Source organism: Podarcis erhardii (assembly GCF_964252035.2).
Source record: "Podarcis erhardii genome assembly, chromosome: 3".
NCBI lineage: Eukaryota > Metazoa > Chordata > Lepidosauria > Squamata > Lacertidae > Podarcis > Podarcis erhardii.
Genome location: NC_138507.1, coordinates 26,469,904 through 26,490,865, shown reverse-complemented (window position 1 = coordinate 26,490,865; position 20,962 = coordinate 26,469,904). Strand labels below are relative to the sequence as shown.

Genomic DNA, 20,962 nt, shown 5'->3' with positions numbered 1-20,962 from the left:
TAGGAATGGATGGAAAGCTTACCTGAAAGACACTTCGCTCCCCTTCCCCTGGAAGGGGCAACTACAGGAAAATATGGAGGGTGATTCTGTAGTGAAGGGAGTCTGGCCTTTTTACTATCCACAATAATCTTGCATCTTACAAAGGTTCCATGTTAAGGTGGACCAAGATGGTTTCCCTGGAAGTATGAAGATTAGACTGCTGTTATTGGGGCCAAATGAGGCCCTTCGTTACTCCTAGAATTGAACAAGCTACTAATAAGTATGAAAAATGCTGTTATAAAATGCACATCATTTATGTACAGAGCTGAACATAGGTGCATATTGCTGTAAGAGACATTCTCACAACAGTATATCTCTCTCTGTGTGTGTGTGTGAGAGAGAGAGAGAGAGAGAGAGAGAGCATGATTCCACATATTTTGGAGGTAAGATCCTAACTAGGATCAGGATTCTTCAACCTATGCTTAGCGCATGCATGAAGCAAGCCAAATTAATAATAGATAATAACAGTGAGAACATCTGATGAACCTTTCTGTTATTGTATTTCAGTATTTTAATTCATATGTATCCCCTGCCCTTCCCAGTTATATACCACCCAAGAGCAAAAGTTGTCTAGTTCATCTGGTAAGTGAAAAAGAAAACATGCATACATTATAGAAACATAAGAAAGTGAGAAAATAAAATTCAAAAATGAATAAAACCTGGAGCAAAATAATAACACCCATACAACCTTTCCAGAAAGTACTAAAATATTTAATAGTTGGAAAATAAGAAAGGGTCTTTGGCTGGTGCTGAAAAAGGAGTAAAGATATACATGTATGTGTGCAATAAAGCCAGACTTATTTGTACAAGACAAATGCATATGAAGAGAGACTTGAAACTACGCAAATCTGTACAGCTCAGTTACCACAGATAATTCCAGCTCATGAAATCTTTTTTGTTCACATGAGCCTTCCAGATCTGCCAGAGCCTCCAAAATCTCTTAAATATACGCATCTGAGGTTGTGGAAGTATCGTCCCGGCAAAGACGTGTGTTTTCCTGCATGCAGAAAAAGTGCTATAGGGTTCAGCAAAAAGCTTTTATCTTCATCTAAAAGGTGGAATTCATCATTTCTGTACTGTGATGCTACTTGCAGCTGCCTCTCTTTGTAAATCCAAAAGGGTAATCTTGAAAGTTTAAGTTTCTTTTTAACTTGGCCTACATTCCACACAACTCCCCTGACCTGACATTGACAAGGTTTTCTGAGGAAGGCATGTCAGGCATATGTTGCTCACTGAAACCTGCTGATGTTCATGGTGGGACAGCATCTTCATTTCTCTTCCAAATTTCCCTCCAGTGTGAACATAAAATTGTGACAGTGAACATCAGTTGCATCATAATTTTTGAGTTCAAGATTTTAAGTTTATATTTGCTATAGGTGACTCTCTTGTAGAAAGGCAGAAAAATAGCCTTAGCTTGTCATCCAACGTATATACCTACTTGGCAGAAAGTTTTATTGAAATCAACAGGACTGTGGTGCCAGAACATCAGCCTATTCAGACTAAAGTGCTGGGGAGAGCTTGAATAATGGAACAGATATATAAATCTATCCCAGTACGTTGTTTGCAGACACTTCATCTATAAATGTGGCTTTTCTAAGGATAAAATAAGAAGGTATTGAGGTCTGTTCATGGAGGACTGTTTTTGACTACATGTTAGGGCATAGCACAAGTAAAGAAATCCAAAGGTGTTCTTCAGCTTGCAGAAGACACAGCTTGAGCACTTCAGTAGAGGCTACCTGCTATAGTTGGGCATGAATTCTCTTACTAGTAGAAGCATTTATGAGTGATAGCAGCTATTTCCAAAACACTTGTGGTTCTTTGGATCCGGCCCAATCTGTCTGGTTGCATACTAATTTATGACAAAATAACTTTTCTTTGTTGTTTTTTTATTCTGTTACAGAGGAATTTATTTTAATTTATTTTATCTTTTAGAAAATGAATTTGAAGGAAAATTGGTGAATCCAACCCAGTGGATTTGGTAGACTTGGAGAACAGAGTCTGGACCAAAGAACAATTATCCTGCTAAACGATTTCAGGTACAATTAACCCATATATTATTGAGATCGTTGGACCATTTCCTGATGTGCCTTTTCCATGCTTGCTTTTCCCAACCACATTATATTATCTGTTTGGTGTTTGGCAACTTCTAAGACACAGTTAAGTTGCATTGTGTTGCATGTGCTTTTAAAATGGCAATTCATGCTATAAAAAATCCATGCGCTACTAAATTAGAGAATACATTTATTGTTCTCAGCATTACCTAGATACAAAATGGCATTTGCCTATGATCTAATCATCCAAACATATATTCAGATTTAGAGATTTATTTCAAAATGTGAGTAATAGCAGCAGAAGAAAATCACTGTGGAAATAAACCCGGCTGTCTTTCTCTATATACTCAGCAGTAGTGAAATTTTGTATTACCTCCTCTTTAAGGGAAATCTCAGGCTATAGACAGATCTGCAATTTTCATGAGGTGTCAGGAGAACAAATCACTCAACAACCTAAATATAGAAATGTGTGAAGATAGCACACAAATGAACTTGGAAGCTTGTGTTTATGGTGCATATTTATATTTTTCCAGGGTGCTCCCCAGGCTTTTAAAAAATAACTCATGTAGTCTGCCCCACTCAGTTTTTACATCTTTGGACTTGTGAGGAGTTTTCTCACCCTCATTGTATTCATATTGATTTTGGTTGTATAGTTTTCTTTTGTATCTTTATATTTGTTTATTGCAAACCATCCACAGAATGTTACATTTTGGGACAGCAAATAGATATTGTGTAATAGACTATAAACTATAAACTTGGATTTTGACCCAGGGAAATAGTTTCACTGCTGGAAATCAAGCTTCATGGAGTTACAGGACCCTACAGAACAGGGTGGAAGGTAGCATGGCAGGCTCCAATAAGAGATGCCTAGATCAAAAGCCCCTCCATAAGCACACATGCACCAGTTGGATTTTTTAATTATTAATTAAGCATCTTAATTAAACACATGCATCTTAATTATTCCATCTATCCTTGTACGTATTAATAAGAGGATGTGGCACCTACAAAGAAAATGCAAGTGTTTTAAATCAAAAAGACTTGAGAGCAATTTTTTAAAAGCAAATAGAATGACATTTCTATTCCTTCTGTTTTTAATCAATGCAGTTTCACATCTGAAATGCAATCCAGAAAAGATGCTGTTTTTAATAATAATAATAATAATAATAATAATAATAATAATAATAATATCATTAAAATAAACAGAATCTAAGTACTACCTGAGCTTAACCTAATTCTCACCCCCACCACTGGATCCCATATACATTGTGATGCAGATAGTTGTGCGCAGATGGACTGCCCACTCAAATACATGGATCTTTTGATATGTATCTTTACTTATGTGCACTGACCATAACATTTGGTTTGGACCCCAATTCAGTGCTTCAGAGAATTCTCAACACTGGTCCAAGCTTCTTCATTTCATACATGGTAAGCTCAAGAGGCCTTTACTATTTTCCTTCTAGTAGATACTTGTCTTCAGTGTCTTTTAAACATCTGGAGCACTTAATTGCTTCAGAGGGGCCTCCTTTCACTTGTGCTGCTTTGTACGGGTCCCACTTTGCCTCTGAAAAGCCCCAGGTCCCGCCATAGCATCCTGCTTCAGCTCAGGATTCAGAATTTGCCTGAATCCAACAAAGCCCCCTACAGACTTTGCTATGCATTTAGAGCTTGCTATGTTTGCGTGGGTCGTGGAACTTGGTGTATATGAAAGCTCCTATGACAGCTTGGAATTCTTAGTTTTGTATACCAAAGGTAACTAATATCACCCACTGTTCCTTTAGAAACTATTCAGGTTCTGTAATCTTTCATTGGTATATGTGGTCTTAGGTCATTTTTTGGGGGTTGTTTTTTTTTTGCTTTTTTAATGACATTGCTCTGCAGTGGCGAACTAACTGAGAGTTATAGGGTTCTTTTTATATTCTACCAACAAATAATGAATCTGTTGAGAACTCTTGCTGCTCCAGTTAGAATATGACATAAACATGGATGGAAATGAAAAGCTATATTTTGACCAACAGAGGCAGCTCTTAGTGTTTGTACTTGTGTGTGGTGGATTATTAAAAAAATAAGAAGCTTTCTTTGGGAAATTCTTTTTTAATTTATTTCCCACGATTTAGTACTTTAAATCTCCCAGAAAATAAAAATAAGTAGAATGAGTTGACCAAATCAGAATTTGTTTACAATCTCAATAATTTTTCAGAATGTTTGTCAAAATACTTTCAAGCCTTTCAATACAGATAAGCATTTGTGTTAATTCTGAAATACTAGCTCTACTTTATAATGTTTTCCAAACAACATTTTCCATTTTTAAGAGTAGCTAAACATACCTGAGTTTAGCTGTTGTATATTGTTCTAAAATGAACCCTTGCCCCAAAGAGAAAAACAAACATTGGTAAACATAATATTGGAAAAATGAATCCAGTAATGTAAAAAGATTTCCATCTATCCACTTATCACCCTGATTCTTAGCTCACTTGCTTGGAAGTAAATTCTTTCAGTTGAATTTAAACTGTATAGACCAATATTCTTGACTCACTTCTTTTCTTTCTTCTTCATTCTGTTCTAAGTGCAAAACTTTTGTGTTGCTGTTCATTTGTACCTTCTCTTACTGGAAATGAAGACTTCCAATAATAGCTCTTGGGTGTCTGAATTTTTGCTTGTGCACAATGGAGTATGGTTTGTGTTGCTGTGGGTTGCAGTGTTAGTGAATATTTCTACTCACTATTTAGAGAGGAAGATAGTGCATTGCAATGAAGTAACCTTTTTACAACTATGAAACCAGTTATATATTGTAGGTGGCAAGTATTTGATTGAAAGAAGTAATTGGTTTTAAACTCAGTTTATCCTGGTTATCTTTGGCTGCAAAGTGGGTCAAGAGGATAATTTAAACCATGGACTAATGTAGACCATTAATGGAATAAAGGATTATGGAAAAGTGGACGTGCCACTTATGGTTCATCAAAAACTCATTCCAGTGCCTCCAGTCCCAATCTTATGCATTCTGGAGCCTGGAAGGTGGGAACTAGGGTGAAAGAGTTGACTCAGCTGTGTGGCCAGGAGGAGGGGAGCTTTATAGGGTTGCATCAGCAATTTAAAGGCATGTGTTGACTATTATTATTATTATTAGCCACTTAATTGCCAAGGTGCTTTCTAAACAGTTAATGGGTATAAAACCAATGACGAAAAAAATATAAATATACTCAACTAAAATACACAATTTTTTTTTTTTATCTGTGAGTTTGATAGAATATTCATAGAAGGCCAAATGTAGTGCAAAACTTCATAGGTTTACTCCCAATAGAAAGCAGGTGTCACCATGGATGTGCATCCCAATGGATGCATGTTTCAATCAACGTTGTTAAAACTCTTTTATTTTCCATGTCATAATGATTCAAATCCCATCAGGTGTGTCTTCTTCAGCCTACACCAACCAGGTGCCTAGATGTTTTGGACTTCAACTCCCATCAGTCTAGGCCAGAGGATCTGTCAGTACCAGTCAGCATGTGCTGAGTGGGACTGATAGGAACTGTAGTCCAAAATATCTGGAAGGCACCAGAATAGTGAAGACTGTTCTGAAGATTTGAAGGACTGAATATGCATGTGGTCATTCCAGTACTGTTATAATGCTGAGCATTTGTGCTAGTTAGACATTCTGTAGAGGGGTCTCATTTCCAATTAATCTTAGAAGTGTATATCTATCTGAAATATACTAAAGCCCTTCCGTCACACAGTATCATGATTGCTGCACACTTGAACATATAATGGCAAAGTTAAGGAAGGAAATTCATGCCTACAGCAGTGCTTCTTAACAAGCTGCTAGAGAGGAACAATTCCTGATATCTGTTTTTGGACCTTGTTGTTTGAATCTAAAGACTATATATCTGGCTTTCACATGATGTATTTCAACAAGAAGGGATGTACGTATGAACAAAAAATGTTTGAGAGGTCAGGTGGCCCCATGGGATATACGGTCTATTTACAAACCTAGCAAATCATGGGCTTAGACATCAGTTTTGCAGTGACTCCAAGGGACAGACTAGATGACTCATAAGAGGATGCCTCTGGCTCAGATGAGTCACTGCTGAAATATTTATATGACTTGCTCTCAGAATGGTCCAAGTTTGCATCCTACAGAACTGGAGCTTCTGCTTCATTCTCTCCATGACTCCTTTGTAGGACACGACAAACTGAATTTCTTCAGGAAATAGTCTTCCAAGGCTATTAGTTGCCCCTGTTACCTCTTAATAGTAGATATTTTATTGCTGTGACACTGAATTTCTTTGTGCATATAATATACAGAATAAGCTCTTATTCTGAAAACATATACTGTATAGACAGTCTTAATTGCTACTGACTGATTCAAATATATTAAATAGCACCAGATCTGTCACAGCCTACCATTCTATCCAGTATGTAGCTTTGCTTACTCAGTTTCTTGACTTGTACATTAAGGCAAATATTATGAATGTTGTGAAGTTGGTTAATGCCTTTTGGTGGTTCCGTCATTGCAAGAATGAGGCTACAGGGTATCAGGCAGAGGGCCTTCTTGGTAGTCGTGCTGACCCTGTGGAAAGTCCTCATGTCAGATGTCAACAAAATAAACAACTATCTGACTTTTAGAAGACATCTGAAGGCAGCTCTGTATAGGGAAGTTTTTAATATTTGATGTATTACTATGGTTTTATAATTTATTGGAAGCTGCTCAGAGTGGCTGAGACAACCCAGTCAGATGGGCGTCATATGAATAATGTATTATTATTATTATTATTATTATTATTATTATTATTGTTATTATTGGCTTACTTGAGTTAATCATTGGCTCCTGATTATCAAGCTTATGTTGGTAGTGATTTTTCTTGTGTGTTTTTTTGGTGTGTGTGTGTTTTTGGAAAAAAAAGTTCTGATGGCTTATTCTTTCAGTGGAAGTTCTGGTATAAGTTGAGCTCCTTTCTTAATAACTGCTGAGACTATGATATAAGTGCACCCATTCTACTGTTACAGCTTGCAAGAGCAATTGAAGACATTCATGGTGAGCTGTATCTGAGATTAAATCTGTCCTTCAAGAGGGAAGGTCTTATATGAGAACTCTTAGGTACTCTGAAGGAAAAAATTTATACTAACAGTTCCATATCGTTATCATGATGCTCTAAGCTTAGGCACATGGAGATAGAAAGGTGGTCTTGAAGCTTGGGGGCCCCTGGCCAACAGCATGCTGACATCATTGTCACAACATATGGACTGGCTGCCCAGCTGTTACCAAGCCAAGGTCCTTGTGTTGATTTGTAAAGCCCTGGACAACTTAGGTGTAGGTTATATCCCAGCTCGATTACAGAGATGTATAACTATTATAAACTGATAGTTTTTATGAATAGTGGTATATAAATTTTTTTAGAAATAAAATGAAAAATAAATAAGTAGCAGAAAATGTATTCGTTATTTATATTTATTTATAAGATTTCTTATTCATGCTTAATCTTAAGGTCCTATGCCATGTTACAACAATATATTATACAAGTATAAAAAGATAAAACTGAAAAGATATTTGAAAATGGCTGTCATATCTCCTCTCAGCCTCCTCTTTTCCAGCCTAAAAATACTCAGCTCCTTCGACCATTCCTCATAAGGCTTGGTTTCCAGACCTTTGATCATCTTTGTTTCCCTCTTCTGCACACATTCCAGCTTGTCAATATCCTTATAAAATTGTGGTACCCAGAACTTGACACAGTACTCCAGGTATACATATAAAGGTGGCTGCGGACGTACCACAAAGATGGCAGGTTTATATTAGTCACTGACCATATACACTATTTTTTAAAGTAGGATTTTTTTAAAAAAAAATGTTAGTAGTATTAATATATTTCTGTATTTCTGTCATTGAATTATTCCTTCACCTTTCTCCCACTACTCCTCTCAGACTCTCCTGCTCTTTCTTGTTGTTAATCTTCTTTCTTTCCTTCCTTCCTTCCTTCCTTCCTTCCTTCCTTCCTTCCTTTTTCCTGATTTCCCCCCTCAATGTAATCTTTGGAAGTATACACCTTACGTACATCGTGTATAGAAAACTAAATGCAGGTTTCCTGAAAAGGAAATACAGTATTATATAAATCAGCACTACAGCAGGGAAAGAGACCCTACACTCTCTTTCCTCATGGTATATTGTGGTTTCAGAAATGAGGCACCAGGCTCTTCAAAATTATTGCTCACAGACAACATCTCAGCACCCTTAGCTACTCTGGCTGTTTCAATCTCATGAGACCGTCAGCTGTGATTGATCACACAGACTCTGCTGATGTCAGCGGGCTAAAGAGAGCAGTTATGTTCTATCAGGGCAGGGTCAGACAACACACCAATAGGAATTAGAAGAAGGAAATGTTTCCAGTGCTTTCAGAAAGACATAGCTTTTAGCCCACCAGCAAACATGATCCTTAAATCATTTTTAAAATCTTGTAGGTTATAAAATCAAATTAACTCTTCTCTCTTGATGGCTATGGAATGTCCTTGCTGCACAGAAAGCCATAGATGTAAATCTGTGTGTTTTGAGGGAAGTATACAATTCCAAGGATATATATATATTTTAAAGGAAGCTGTTGCTGCTCATACGGTTGGCAATTTGCACAGTAGACATTAATTAAAACACTTCTCAGCAGGCAAAATAACACTTCTTAGCTTTATTAAGTGTGTGTTAGAGGGAATTATTGCTTCTCATATGCTTTCTCAGCCACTGTTTCTATTTTGTTCTTTGGAAGTGAAATAGCCATATGCAGGAGAATATAAGTAGTTGCTGTATCTCCCTAGCTAGTACTGTGAAATATTCTAAGACAGAAAAAATGGGTGTGTGTCCTGTTCTTTCTTCTGAGTTATGTGTATGATTCTGCAACTTACATATTTCCACAGGATTTATGAAAATTTCCTTGTAATGTGGCACACCACAGAGATTCTGCTCCTTTGAAACAGCTGAAATACCAACTTTCTGCCGCTGAAGATTTTCTGCCCTCTCCATTGTTGTGAAATGATATGGTGATCCTTTTTTTTTTTTTTTAATAAATATTTATTAAGGTTTTTAAATAAAAATGCACACATAATAAACAATCTTACTTCTATTACAACAATTTCATCACTTCTTTGGACTCCCTCACGTCTCCCGCTCCCATTTACATCGTTAAAAATTTTTTTCCAAACAAATTATCAACTTGTTTACAATCTCATGTCCATTCATTCAAATATAATCTAGCACTTCTTCCAAAAAATTTTATATTTTCTTTAGTCTCACTTATCATCAAATTTAAATCTAGTTTAGTGGTGGCCAGTTTTTTATAATCTAGCATCCTTCTTAACATTCAACCAAATTACAATGTTTTTGTAGATACATCTTGAATTTCTCCCAGTCTTCCTCCATCTTCTCTTCTCCCAGATCACGGATTCTGCCGGTCATCTCGGCCAGTTGCATATAGTCCATCAGCTGCATCTGCCACTCTTCCAGTGTGGGTAAATCTTGAGTTTTCCAGTTTTTTGCGATGAGAATCCTTGCTGCCGTTGTTGCATACATAAAAAATGTTCGATCCTTCTTTAACACCTTCTGGCCGACAATACCCAGAAGGAAGGCCTCTGGTTTCTTTGTGAAGGTATACTTAAATACCTTTTTCAGCTCGTTATATATCATTTCCCAGAAAGCCTTCACCTTAGGGCATGTCCACCAGAGGTGAAAGAATGTTCCTTCATTTTCTCTGCATTTCCAACATTTATTATCAGACGAATGGTATATTTTGGCAAGTTTAACTGGGGTCATGTACCATCTATATATCATTTTCATTACATTTTCCTTCAGAACATTACATGCGGTGAAGTTCAGCCCAGTGGTCCACAACCTTTCCCAGTCCTCAAACATAATGTTATGCCCAATGTCCTGTGCCCATTTTATCATAGCCGATTTAACCATTTCGTCTTGTGTATTCCATTTTAGCAGCAAGTTATACATTCTAGATAGTACCTTGGTCTTTGGTTCTAACAATTCTGTTTCTAACTTCGATTTCTCCACCTGGAACCCTAACTTTTTGTCATTTTTAAAAACTTCTTTAATCTGAGCATAATGTAACCAGTCTCGCACCTTATCCTTCATTTTCTCCAAACTCTGCAATTTCCAATTGTCTCCATCTTTTTCTAATATTTCCCAATATTTTGGCCATTTGGCCTCCATATTGGGTCTTTTTCGGGCCTTAGCCTCCAGAGGTGAAAGCCACCTTGGAGTTTTATTTTCCAATAAGTCTTTATATTTTGTCCAGACATTAAACACTGCTTTCCTGACAATATGGTTCTTAAAGGCCTTATTGATCTTAACTTTGTCATACCATAAGTATGCATGCCAACCAAAAGCATTGTTAAAACCTTCCAGGTCCAGTACGTCAGTGTCTTCGAGAAGTAGCCAATCTTTTAGCCAGCAGAAAGCTGCGGCTTCATAGTACAACTTTAAGTCTGGCAGGGCAAAGCCCCCTCTTTCTTTCGCATCTGTTAATATCTTAAACTTAATTCTGGGCTTTTTGCCCTGCCAGACAAATTTAGATATATCTTTCTGCCACTTCCGGAAGCACTCCGTTTTATCCACAATCTGTAATGTTTGAAACAAAAACAACATTTTTGGCAATACATGATATGATATGGTGATCCTACTCTAATCCCATATTTGGAATTATTTAAGATATAGGAGCCCTGTTCCTCTCTCACATTTGATCACTCTGGTTACATGGCCAATAGATTAAGATAATCCAAAGGTTATAATCAGGCCCAACCAAATGATGAGACAGCCGTGTGGATTACCCCAAACCTAGAAAATGTTTTCTCTTTAAGAACCAATGCAATAATCAGCCAAAAAAATAGTTCGCCAGGTTCTTGGGGCTGTGGATCTGGATCTTGCTCATCCTTTTCCTTGCATTAACAAACCTATTGTTTATTTTTGACAATCTCAACTGAAAAGGCAGCAGCAGTACTTTAAAAGATGGTGACCTCCAAAAGCTCACTGAAATAAAACTGGAACATATATGGGGTTTTTATTCTACAATATTATTCTCAGCACATGTAGATTTTTTTCAGTGCCCTTGTTAATTTAATGAACTGCGTTGTGAGCCTAAATGAAATTCTGGAAAGAAATTTGGCTGGTCTAAGCCAGCTGATAAAATTAACTAATTCCGTGTTACAAATCAAGCTAAAATTGTTGCCATAGCTGAGAAACAAATCTCTGGTTCTGCCTTGAGCTGTCAGTGAGATTTAGATCTATTTGAGGTCAGAATTTCGCCTTTGGGCAGCTGCATGTCTTAGGGAACAAGGAACTGCCTCCTTCATTGCATGACCCACATAACAGTCTCTGTTGCTCTCATATTGCCAGCCCAGGTCTGTTTCTTCCTATTCCTGGAGAGTAAGGAAAGGACACTGGAGGAAGGATGGCAGAAAGAACGTAAGGTGTTTGCTTCTTAGAATATAAATTCTCAAGTAGCATTATGACTTTAACATCCTAAAAGGGTTGGTCCTCTTTTTCTGCATGATTAAAATTCTGCGCAGAGGGAGAAAAATACAGGATGGATTCAAAATACCCATCAATACTGTACCTCCTGTAGATTCATGCAGCATTATGATTCATAACCTGTAGTTATACTTCAGACAAATCCACAGCTAAATAGCTTTCTGTATTGTATTTCCAAGTGGAGAATCCATTTATTTATATACAAAGCAGCCTTAGATAATGTTAAAGCATCAACTTACAGAGAACGTGTTTCAGTACCATCCTCTGCAGCACTTTGCGGGTCTCTACGCTTTTATGGGGCACATCCTCCCTTTCTTGGAAGGAAATAACATCTCCAAACTTTCTGTGTTATATAAGCCAGGAGTGTCTAGCCTGTGGCCCTCCAGATGCTACTGGATGTTGCTGCCGTTGTTCATGACTATTGGGCATGTTGGTTCAGACTGATGGGATTTGTAGTCCAACATATGGAAGGCCACAGGCAAGCCACCTCTGAAGCAGTGGGTTTAATCCAGCAGAGTCATTATATGAGCTGAACGACTTCACCTGGAGACCAGAACTCGTTCCCTTTGCCCCCAGCCCCACTTGTCTGGTTATAGGATTAATTCTGCTGTGCCGTATTATATTGAATCTTCCTTTTATTTCATTTGTTCATTCTCATCTGAAAAACAAGAGAGGACCAGAAAATAATGCCTAACTTTCCAAATGTTATCTCACGATCTAGAAAGCCATTTACCGTGATTAAGAGTGATGAGCCTTATCCTGCTTCCCTTACTCCTGTGGGAAAGCCCACATTGATTTTCACATTAATCAGTGCCAGGGAATGCTTGACAATCTGCACAAGATCATCCTTGTGGTATGTGTGCTTCCAAAATGCCTGCTGATAGATTTTTTGCCTCCAGTTGGTAGTGTGAGCTTGGAAGGCTTTCGAGTTTGCCCTGCCCTGCCCAGTGCATACGTGACTGACATATCAAATAAATGGCAACGGCAGAAAATGAAATTAAATAACAACAATAAAACCAATTTGTTTTTGCCTTTTCTCACAGAGATTGAATCAGTTGTGCTCCTGCTGGAGATGTTTACCATGCAACACATGCCTTTCCTCTGTTCATTTACATGCACTTATGTAAACTTTTTCAAGGCAATTAATCTTTTTTAGTCTGATCAGGAAGGAAGGATTCCCCAGTGTGATCTGGAGTCAGGCATTGACTGCTGTGTTGTGAAGGGCAGGCCAGCCTTTGTTAACTAAATAACAGCTGTGGTTCTTTATGCAGTACTTGAAAATACACAAAATATATTATTGTATTTACTTTTCACTGCAAATATGCAAGCCGCTTAATTTCAGGAAGTCCATGAACTGTTTTATGCCTTTGTAAAGATGTACTGGGGTCCATAATCGTCATGCATCTGGTTTATAAGGTTTTGAAGAAATAAAGCTTAGTACTTTTGCAGCTCATCAGATACTAAAATAATAGACCAAAATACCTTTTGCATTTCCCAGAGATGAAGTCTGTAGATCTTTTATCGTTTAGGATATTAATTGATATTACAACATTGGTTTGCATGCATATTTCAGAGTCTGGCCCTAAAGAAGAGGTATGGCATATAACAGTTTGCCCTGAGAGAGACTGTGTAGGTAACGTGAAGTCAAGGGAAGTTTCCTCCAAGTCTCTGCCATCATAGCACACACTGGGGTACAATCATAGCACACACTGGGGTACCATAAGAGAAATGGCCATTCTTGGATTAGAATGCTTCTACACAGAAGTGCGAGAGTGAGAGAGATGCCCGAGAGCTTTCCATGTTATAGTTTTAAGTAAGGGGTCTAGGAAAAAAAGTGTCCACTGTATTGCTACCGAGTTGGCTTGTGTTTGGGAAAACCTGTATCCTATTCTACTCCGCTGCCCTCATTCAGCCTTCCTCTTATATAACTGTCTTTATGCCCTATGGGAAACTACTAGTCATATCCCAGAATGCATTTCTCATGCTTAAGCAATTACTAGTAGTAGCAACATATATGGGTCTCCCTGTCTTTGGCTCCATGATCACGATATGGCAGCCCAGATGTATACAGAAAGAAGAAACAACAACAACAACAACAACAACAACAACAACAACAACACCTTTATTGTCAATGTACAACCTGTGAAATCTGTGAAAGCACTTAAGGTGCACATCATGGGGCAAAGTGATATTTAAAACATGGCGTGGTGAGTCCGTGGTACCTTTTTACCCTTGCAGTTTAAACTTGCAATCTGCAGCTACCTGCAAGTGGAATGTGGGTGTGATTTACCTTGCTGCTGGTAATCTCCAGATTGTAAAAACTGGGTCGCTCTCTGGGTTTTCCGCTCAGGCATAGGGTAGAGTACCAAAGTTGAAAGTGTGAATCTCTATTTTTTTTACTTTGGTTGATAAGCTAAATTTCAAAGGAAATGGTGGTCATTGTCCAGTGAAGGACAAAAATCAGAAGGGGTCTGTTCAGTGATTGGTGAGTGGTCACGAATAACCTTCGATTTATTCCTTCCTTTTTGTCATGATTCATATCCCTTCACTTGTTTTTATTCAGTATCTATCTTTAACACTCATGTCCTCCAGTGTCCCAAATTCCGTTCTTTGGGAAACTAGTTCATTTTTTAAATAAAAAATTGTGCATGTAACTATATACTTCGTATGGTATATACTGGATGTGTGTCTGTAATCCTAACCAGATATCTGATGGTTAAAACCACACCTATAAATCATTTCACTGCATTAACCTTTTCTTAGTATGGTTGTATAATGGCAGTCCAACATGCATGGCTTTACTATACAAGTAGAGACTGAGCAAGTTTTAGCAATTTACACAGGTGAAATGGCAGTTCTATGAAATCTATGCACTGCAATAATCCAGCAGAACATGTAATTTGCTTCCTAGTGACATCTAAAGCCTATTTCATGTCATCCCTGTTTCCTGCCTACACAGAAAGCATGTGTGTGAGTGTGTGCTTTCTGTGGAGCTAAAGTGTAACATGAAGCAGCCCTTAGATGTCACTCAAGCCACTTGAGTAAAGCAGACTGTATTGCACACTGCCACTAGATAGTAAACTGAATATTCTGCTATATTGCAACCATGGCAACAGTACTATATTTTTTAAAAAATCAAGGACAGTAGTTGTGGTGAAGAAATATAGACTCCTGATTTATATTCAAATATAAATTAGGAATTGCTTCTTTTCTTTCTGGATGCAAGTGAATTATTCACAGTCAGAATATGTTGGAATCAGTATGAGAAGCAACCAAAAACCCAGAGATTTAGGTCCTGTTCAGCATAGAATCAGTGAAATAATGCCATATATTTACTGGAACAAGCTCATCTCTTTAAACAGAAGTGTGAATATTGATGATAAAAGACTATGGCTTTTGTGAGGATTGTACTAATAAGTATTGTGATACTACCAGAGAGACTGGGGGTTTTCTTCTTCTCATTATTACATTCATTTTCCGATGTCTTCTTGGAAAACATTGGAAAAGAGATGTAAAAGATAATAAACCTCTTTACTTTGTCAAAGAAGAACCTACAGATTAATTTCAAAAATCTATTAAAAGGAAATGTTAGTAGTAGAAAACAAATGGGTGTGCTATCAAGCTGCAATTATTGGCTGTGAGCCCTTAGCTGAAACATCTTAGCTCAAGTAGCTCAAGTTACAACACTCTTGACTAGTTGTTGTTGTTTTGCAGTATCTACCATGGGTAGAATGAAGAGAAACTGGGTTGGATCCAAAATCTCATGTATGGAATTCAACTCACAAAAAGGGAATTCTTGGGACTGCCTGAAAATATGCTTTGGAGTGTGGTGTGGTGGGGGTAAGGACCCTTCAGAACAGCGCAGGATCATCAAAACCATGGCGGGAAGCCTTCACTTTTGGATTATCTTTTTGACAGTGGAACACCCATAAAATTATTATCCTCCTACCAAAGCTGATAAGATGTGACTATATGCAACTGGCCGAGATGACTGGCAGAATCCGAGATCTGGGAGAAGAAAAGATGGAGGAAGACTGGGAGAAATTCAAGATGTATCTACAAAAACATTGTAATTTGTTTGAATGTTAAGAAGGATGCTAGATTATAAAAAATTGGCCACCACTAAACTAGATTTAAATTTGATGCTAAGTGAGATTAAAGAAAATATAAAAATTTTATTGGAAAAAGTGCTAGATTATATTTGAATGTGTGGACATGAGACTGTAAACAAGTTGATAATTTGTTTGGAAAAAATTTTTTAACGACGTAAATGGGAGAGGGGGACGTGAGGGAGTCCAAAGAAGCGAAGAATTTGTTGCGATAGAAGCAAGATTGTTTTATGTGTGCATTTTATATCTAAAAAAACCTTAATAAATATTTTTTTTAAAAAAAATGATAGGATGTGAATGTGTAAGGCAAACAGTTCACCAAATCTTGTGGGTGGGAGGGGGGGAGTAAAAATAATAAAAGGGGAGAGTTGAATTGTATTCAATATCTAAATTGTGCTTTATTTTATGTACATTCCTTTTTAAAACCCTTTTGAGACTTCAAGAAGATAGGAAGAAGCTTGAAATTATTATTATAATTCTGTGAGTATATCACATACATACACAAAACGTGTCCAAGCAATACAAAGTGCAAATAGTAGTAGCTCGGATTGCCTTAATAACATCAAATGACTGAATACCACATTCATTAGTTTCCATGCTCGGTAAGCTTCTTTTGCAGTATATTGCCCGATTTTTGTATTTTTATTTTATGTATTTTTTATATTTTTGTTTGTACTGGCTAGGTTGGAAATTGGAAGGAATTTGGTGATTCTTGTCTTATATGTCACACTCACCCTAGAAGGTGGTTCTAGGAGAATGTTTCTTCACCTCATGCAATTTATTATGTGAGGTGCTGCAATGTTCCTTTCTGTTCTTTGTGTGCTTAAACATCTATGGAACATCTACCAAGAGAGGTTGTCCAGAGATTCGGATTGAGGTGCTATCGGTATGGTGTCGGTGATGGACTAAATGAGGCAAATCAACTGAATCTCAGACCAGACAGATGGTGGGCAGTTAATGGTAGATCATTTGTACTCGGCTCCCCTTGAAAAGGTGTGCTTTTTGATCCAGTGATTCTCCTGGATTTCCAGCTGTTATCTTTTTATTAGAGTTGCCAGTAAAATTAAATACATTTTTGTCTATATTAAGTTTTAAATATGCATAAATCTACATATGAAGAAAATAACGATTTCAAGTGGGAAATGTCATTTTAAATGCCATTTAAATTTAGACGGGGGTGGGGCAGGGAGAAGAGAGATAGAGAGACAATTTTTCAGAATCTTAGAGCATTAAACAATGGGGGGGGGGAATAGGGTTATATTTAGCTGATGTTGTTGCCAAGAATGGGTTCTTTGTGAAGGCTAACTAGACCAATGATTTAGTCTCTGTTAAACAAAAAACCCTCAGCACTATACTCCCCCTGTAAATACAGAAACTTTGCACCTTCCCTAATAAAGCATCTGCCTCCTGAGTTCTTGTTTTGTATGTTCAGCTTTGTCTGCCTCCAAGTGGGGACTGGCAGGGGTTAAGGCAAGGGAGACTTTAAAAGACTGAGGTGTAGTATCTTCCTTCCAATATTAGCCAACACTTCTAGGTCACTCTGAGACTTTTGTGGGAGAAAGAACTCATAAACTGAATAAACAATACTTGCTTCTAACAATAGATGCAACTGCCTCTGCAGGGGAAAAAAGACCCCAGCAAATAATGTAAAGGTAGATGTGTTTAGAGGTTTTCCCAACCATAGTCAGCCACCCCACCCCAAAATTACTGCACTTAAATAGTGCCTACTTGCTAAATTACTGAGGCTGATTACTGGCAACATGGCAGGCAAGTGTGCCTGGCTTTTCAGATGTTCTTCCACCTCCCTCCTTCTCCACCAACCAGAAATTTCAGGGTCCACCATTCATGACAGACTATTTTCAAACAGGCAAAGTGCTTTCCATCCCACCGAGTCCCAGTAGCATCACTTCCACCTAGGTCATAGCTGTCAACTTTTCCCTTTTCTTGCGAGGAATCCTATTTGGAATAAGGAGATTTCCCTTTAAAAAAGGGAAACGTTGACAGCTATGAGCTAGGTTGGAAGAGGAGATTGATTTATTGAGTGAGTGAGTGAGTGAGTGAGTGATTGTACTTTTAGACCAGGTGTCATTGTGTAGGACCCTGGGGTGATGTACAAATGACAATAGGAGGCATAGCACCTTAGAAATACAGCTGGGTTGTGTTGGCCAAGATGCAAAGCCTTGGAAATGCAAGTGGGCTTATGTGTCTGTGTGCGAGGGAAACTCACTCAATTTACTGGGCTCTTACTTTTTTTTCATTGCAAAAAGGTGAAAGGGGGGGGCGAGGAATCAATGGATAGGGTAGATTAAATTGATGACTGCTGTTGCTCCCTAGTCCCTACCAATGGAGGAGTGATGCAGTCACATTTTTTTTTAATATGCACTGACATACTTGCTCGTTCACGCTAAGCCACAGTTTGGCATAGCATGATGTGTGAACCAAGCCAGTGGTTCCATCAGCCTCTAGGATGGGGACATATACCAACTGCATTATGTTAGGCTAGCTAGGGAATCATCACCATGAAACTTGCTCCACAGAGAGCTTTTGTTGTTTAGATTGGTTATAAATCATTTGGGGTGAGGGGCATGGGTTTTGTTCCCTGCATCAGTGATATTTTATCAGAATCTGCTATAATGTATTTGAAATTCTTATTTATACTGTCTTGGTTCCATCATATTTTATTGTGTCATGTGGTTTGGAGCTTGTGGTTTTATTTGTTGCTGCCTTTATGGAGATTAGCCAGGAAGGATAGAAATTGGGGAAATATACTTTGTTGCTTTGGAGGAAAGCGCAGGAGATGATCAACAGGCTACGTTCCATTATTAGTTTACTGTTCACTCTGAAGATCCTTTCTGAACATTCCTGCTTGTTATTATTGTTTTGTTGGCATTCGAAGTTCTCTGACTGTGTTTGCAATATTGTGATGGTTTTGACCATACTATAGAACTTGACTACTGTATGTATCTAAAAAGATACCTTAGCCCAAGTCCTTAGAATTTTTTTTAAAAATAACAACAACAACTACAACTACAGAGAATCTCCATAGATGTATAAGCATAAGAATGGTCTTAATTCAGTTAAAAATATATGGAAGCGGCTGTGGCATTGAAAGCCATGTAAGACACTGGAAGCTGTGAAAATTGGCTCCACAAACAGTTAGCTCATGCAGCAAGAGATGAGCTGAAATGCAGAAGCCAATTAGCAATAAAACTTTTACGCAGAGTTAAGCTGCAGGCATTGGGGTAGCCAACCAGGAGATGGAGAGTATATGCAAATGAGTCCTCTTTCTCAGACCACATGAACTAATTCTACTTTTCCCCCCTCTGTAAAATATCCTGCAGCCTCTGCCTTACCATTTATAATGTTATATAGTTAACAGTATAGCATGGAAGCTGGTAAAGAAATGTTCATAGCCTCACCTTTTTGAGAATGCATGCCAGACTGTACAGTTAGGAATCTAGGGGAAAGCAAGAGAACTCTGCTCACCAGTGTAAAATCAGATAAGATAATTTATTGGAATGAGAGTGCAGTTGCTGTGCATTTCCAACAGAGTGTTTTGCATAGTGCTTGTTATGTTTTGGGCTCACCTAACCCAGGGGAAAGAGATATAAACACATCACTCCCAAGTGGATGAGCAATGCTCACCTGAATGGGTCCTGACTTATCTGAATTTGTTTCTGATTCAGTGGGAGGTAACACCACTTGTTCTGTGCTGTTCTGCCTTCTGCTGTGGCTCCTTTTGCTCTTGATTACTACGATTGCCTGAGTTAGTGGGACATGGTTGTCATGGGTCTGAGTGGATACTCACCTTTTAAGTGCCACCTGAAACATACAGGAAAAAAAATATCAGGCCGTTAAGCTCAATCTAAACAAAAACAGACAAAACTGTGCATTAATTATTATTTCTGCATCAGAAAACTTAATTCGAACCTTATTTGAAAGTCTCTTTTGCACCTGAACCTTGAATAGAAAATGCCACCTTGGAATAAGGGTTCAACCACAAGCACACATCCTGATATCAAGAAGTGGTGATATGATGACTCCAACCCAAATGAATCATAGGCACATAAAATATGGAGGATTCTTTCCCAGTTTGGTTTTGTCTCTATTTGGTCATAGTCTGCTCTGTCTTTAAAGGACTGGAAAGCAGCAGGGTTGCTGTTCTCTTGGTTAAGGGTGCAATCCATGCTGATTAAGAAGTACAAATTTATAACATGCTACAAATATGCCTGTTTTGTTTTGTGCATCCTTCCAAGTACTATACAGGACTGTCGCCTTGGCTGCAGACCTGTTACCTTTCTTAACCTGCTGACCCAAAACTGAACTAGTTCTGGGCTTGTGCTGAACTACTTAGTGAATCTTTGTTGACTTAAGCCAAGACCAAACAGGAACAGTTTCAGTCACAGCAGCTGCAACCCAAGACTTCAGTGGTTTGATTCCAAGGTTTTGGCCTGGAAGATGGATGCCCTGGCATGTGCTAAGGCCCATCTCTATTAGAATTAAGGCAGTGTGATCATTATGCAAAGGATGGTTAAATGATGGAAATTAACCCAGCTTTTCCTGCACCTCATTTTAATGCTTCCATTTGTACAGCAGTAAAAAAAATCTCCTGCATTCTCAATGGTTATTCATGCAGATGACCCAGCCTAATTATCTGTATGAGACTTGGTGAGTCAGTGTCATGATCCACTTGCCAAAACTTGCAGAAACAGGAAGAAGAAATAGGGAGATTTAATAGATAACTATTTTGAGAAGTTCTTGTTTTTCTTTTTAAGTGCTTGCCCCCATCGTATTTAAGATTTTTTGTTCACTTGACTTTGTACACTACAAACAATCAAGAAAATAATAAACCCCTACAGAAATGATATAACCCCTACCTCCCCAAAGTTGTGAAAAAAATCCTTCCATTCCCTGTTTCACTATTACAGCTTTGAGATCTCTTTCTAAATTTCATCAGACTGCCAATATGGCTTTCTCTTACTCCTTTATTTCATTTTTAAATGTTCTGAGCTATAGGTCAATAATCAACTAGTGCACCAGAGTATTTAGAAAAATGCAATGTAATCTGTTGTAGTGCTCCCCCCCCCCCCAAAGCCAGGACTGCGGATTAATAGTTGAGCTTTCAGAATTCCTTGTTCATAAACCATTCTTTTCGTTTATATTTCAAATGCTAGCCATTTAACATTTTCTTCTGCTTCATGACTCTCAGTGTGGCCTTCTTATTTTTGGAGCAGAAGAGGTAACTCTCTTGCAGG

General features: G+C 38.0%; 1 protein-coding gene across 15 annotated transcripts in view; it reads left to right on the top strand.

Moving 5' to 3' along the window:
• Window positions 1-20,962, top strand: part of MYT1L (myelin transcription factor 1 like) — a 294,939-nt gene that overhangs the window by 99,117 nt on the left and 174,860 nt on the right. For 8 of the 15 annotated variants that reach the window (XM_081856834.1, XM_081856824.1, XM_081856823.1 and 5 more), the window contains exons 1-3: window positions 601-621; window positions 1,972-2,075; window positions 3,469-3,518. In XM_081856834.1, coding sequence (XP_081712960.1) covers window positions 3,516-3,518 — 3 coding nt within the window. In that variant the 5' untranslated portion in view covers window positions 601-621; window positions 1,972-2,075; window positions 3,469-3,515. Of the gene's footprint in view, window positions 1-600; window positions 622-1,971; window positions 2,076-3,468; window positions 3,519-20,962 lie in introns of those variants that run through there. The other 7 variants (XM_081856826.1, XM_081856832.1, XM_081856831.1 and 4 more) reach the window with 3 other exon arrangements.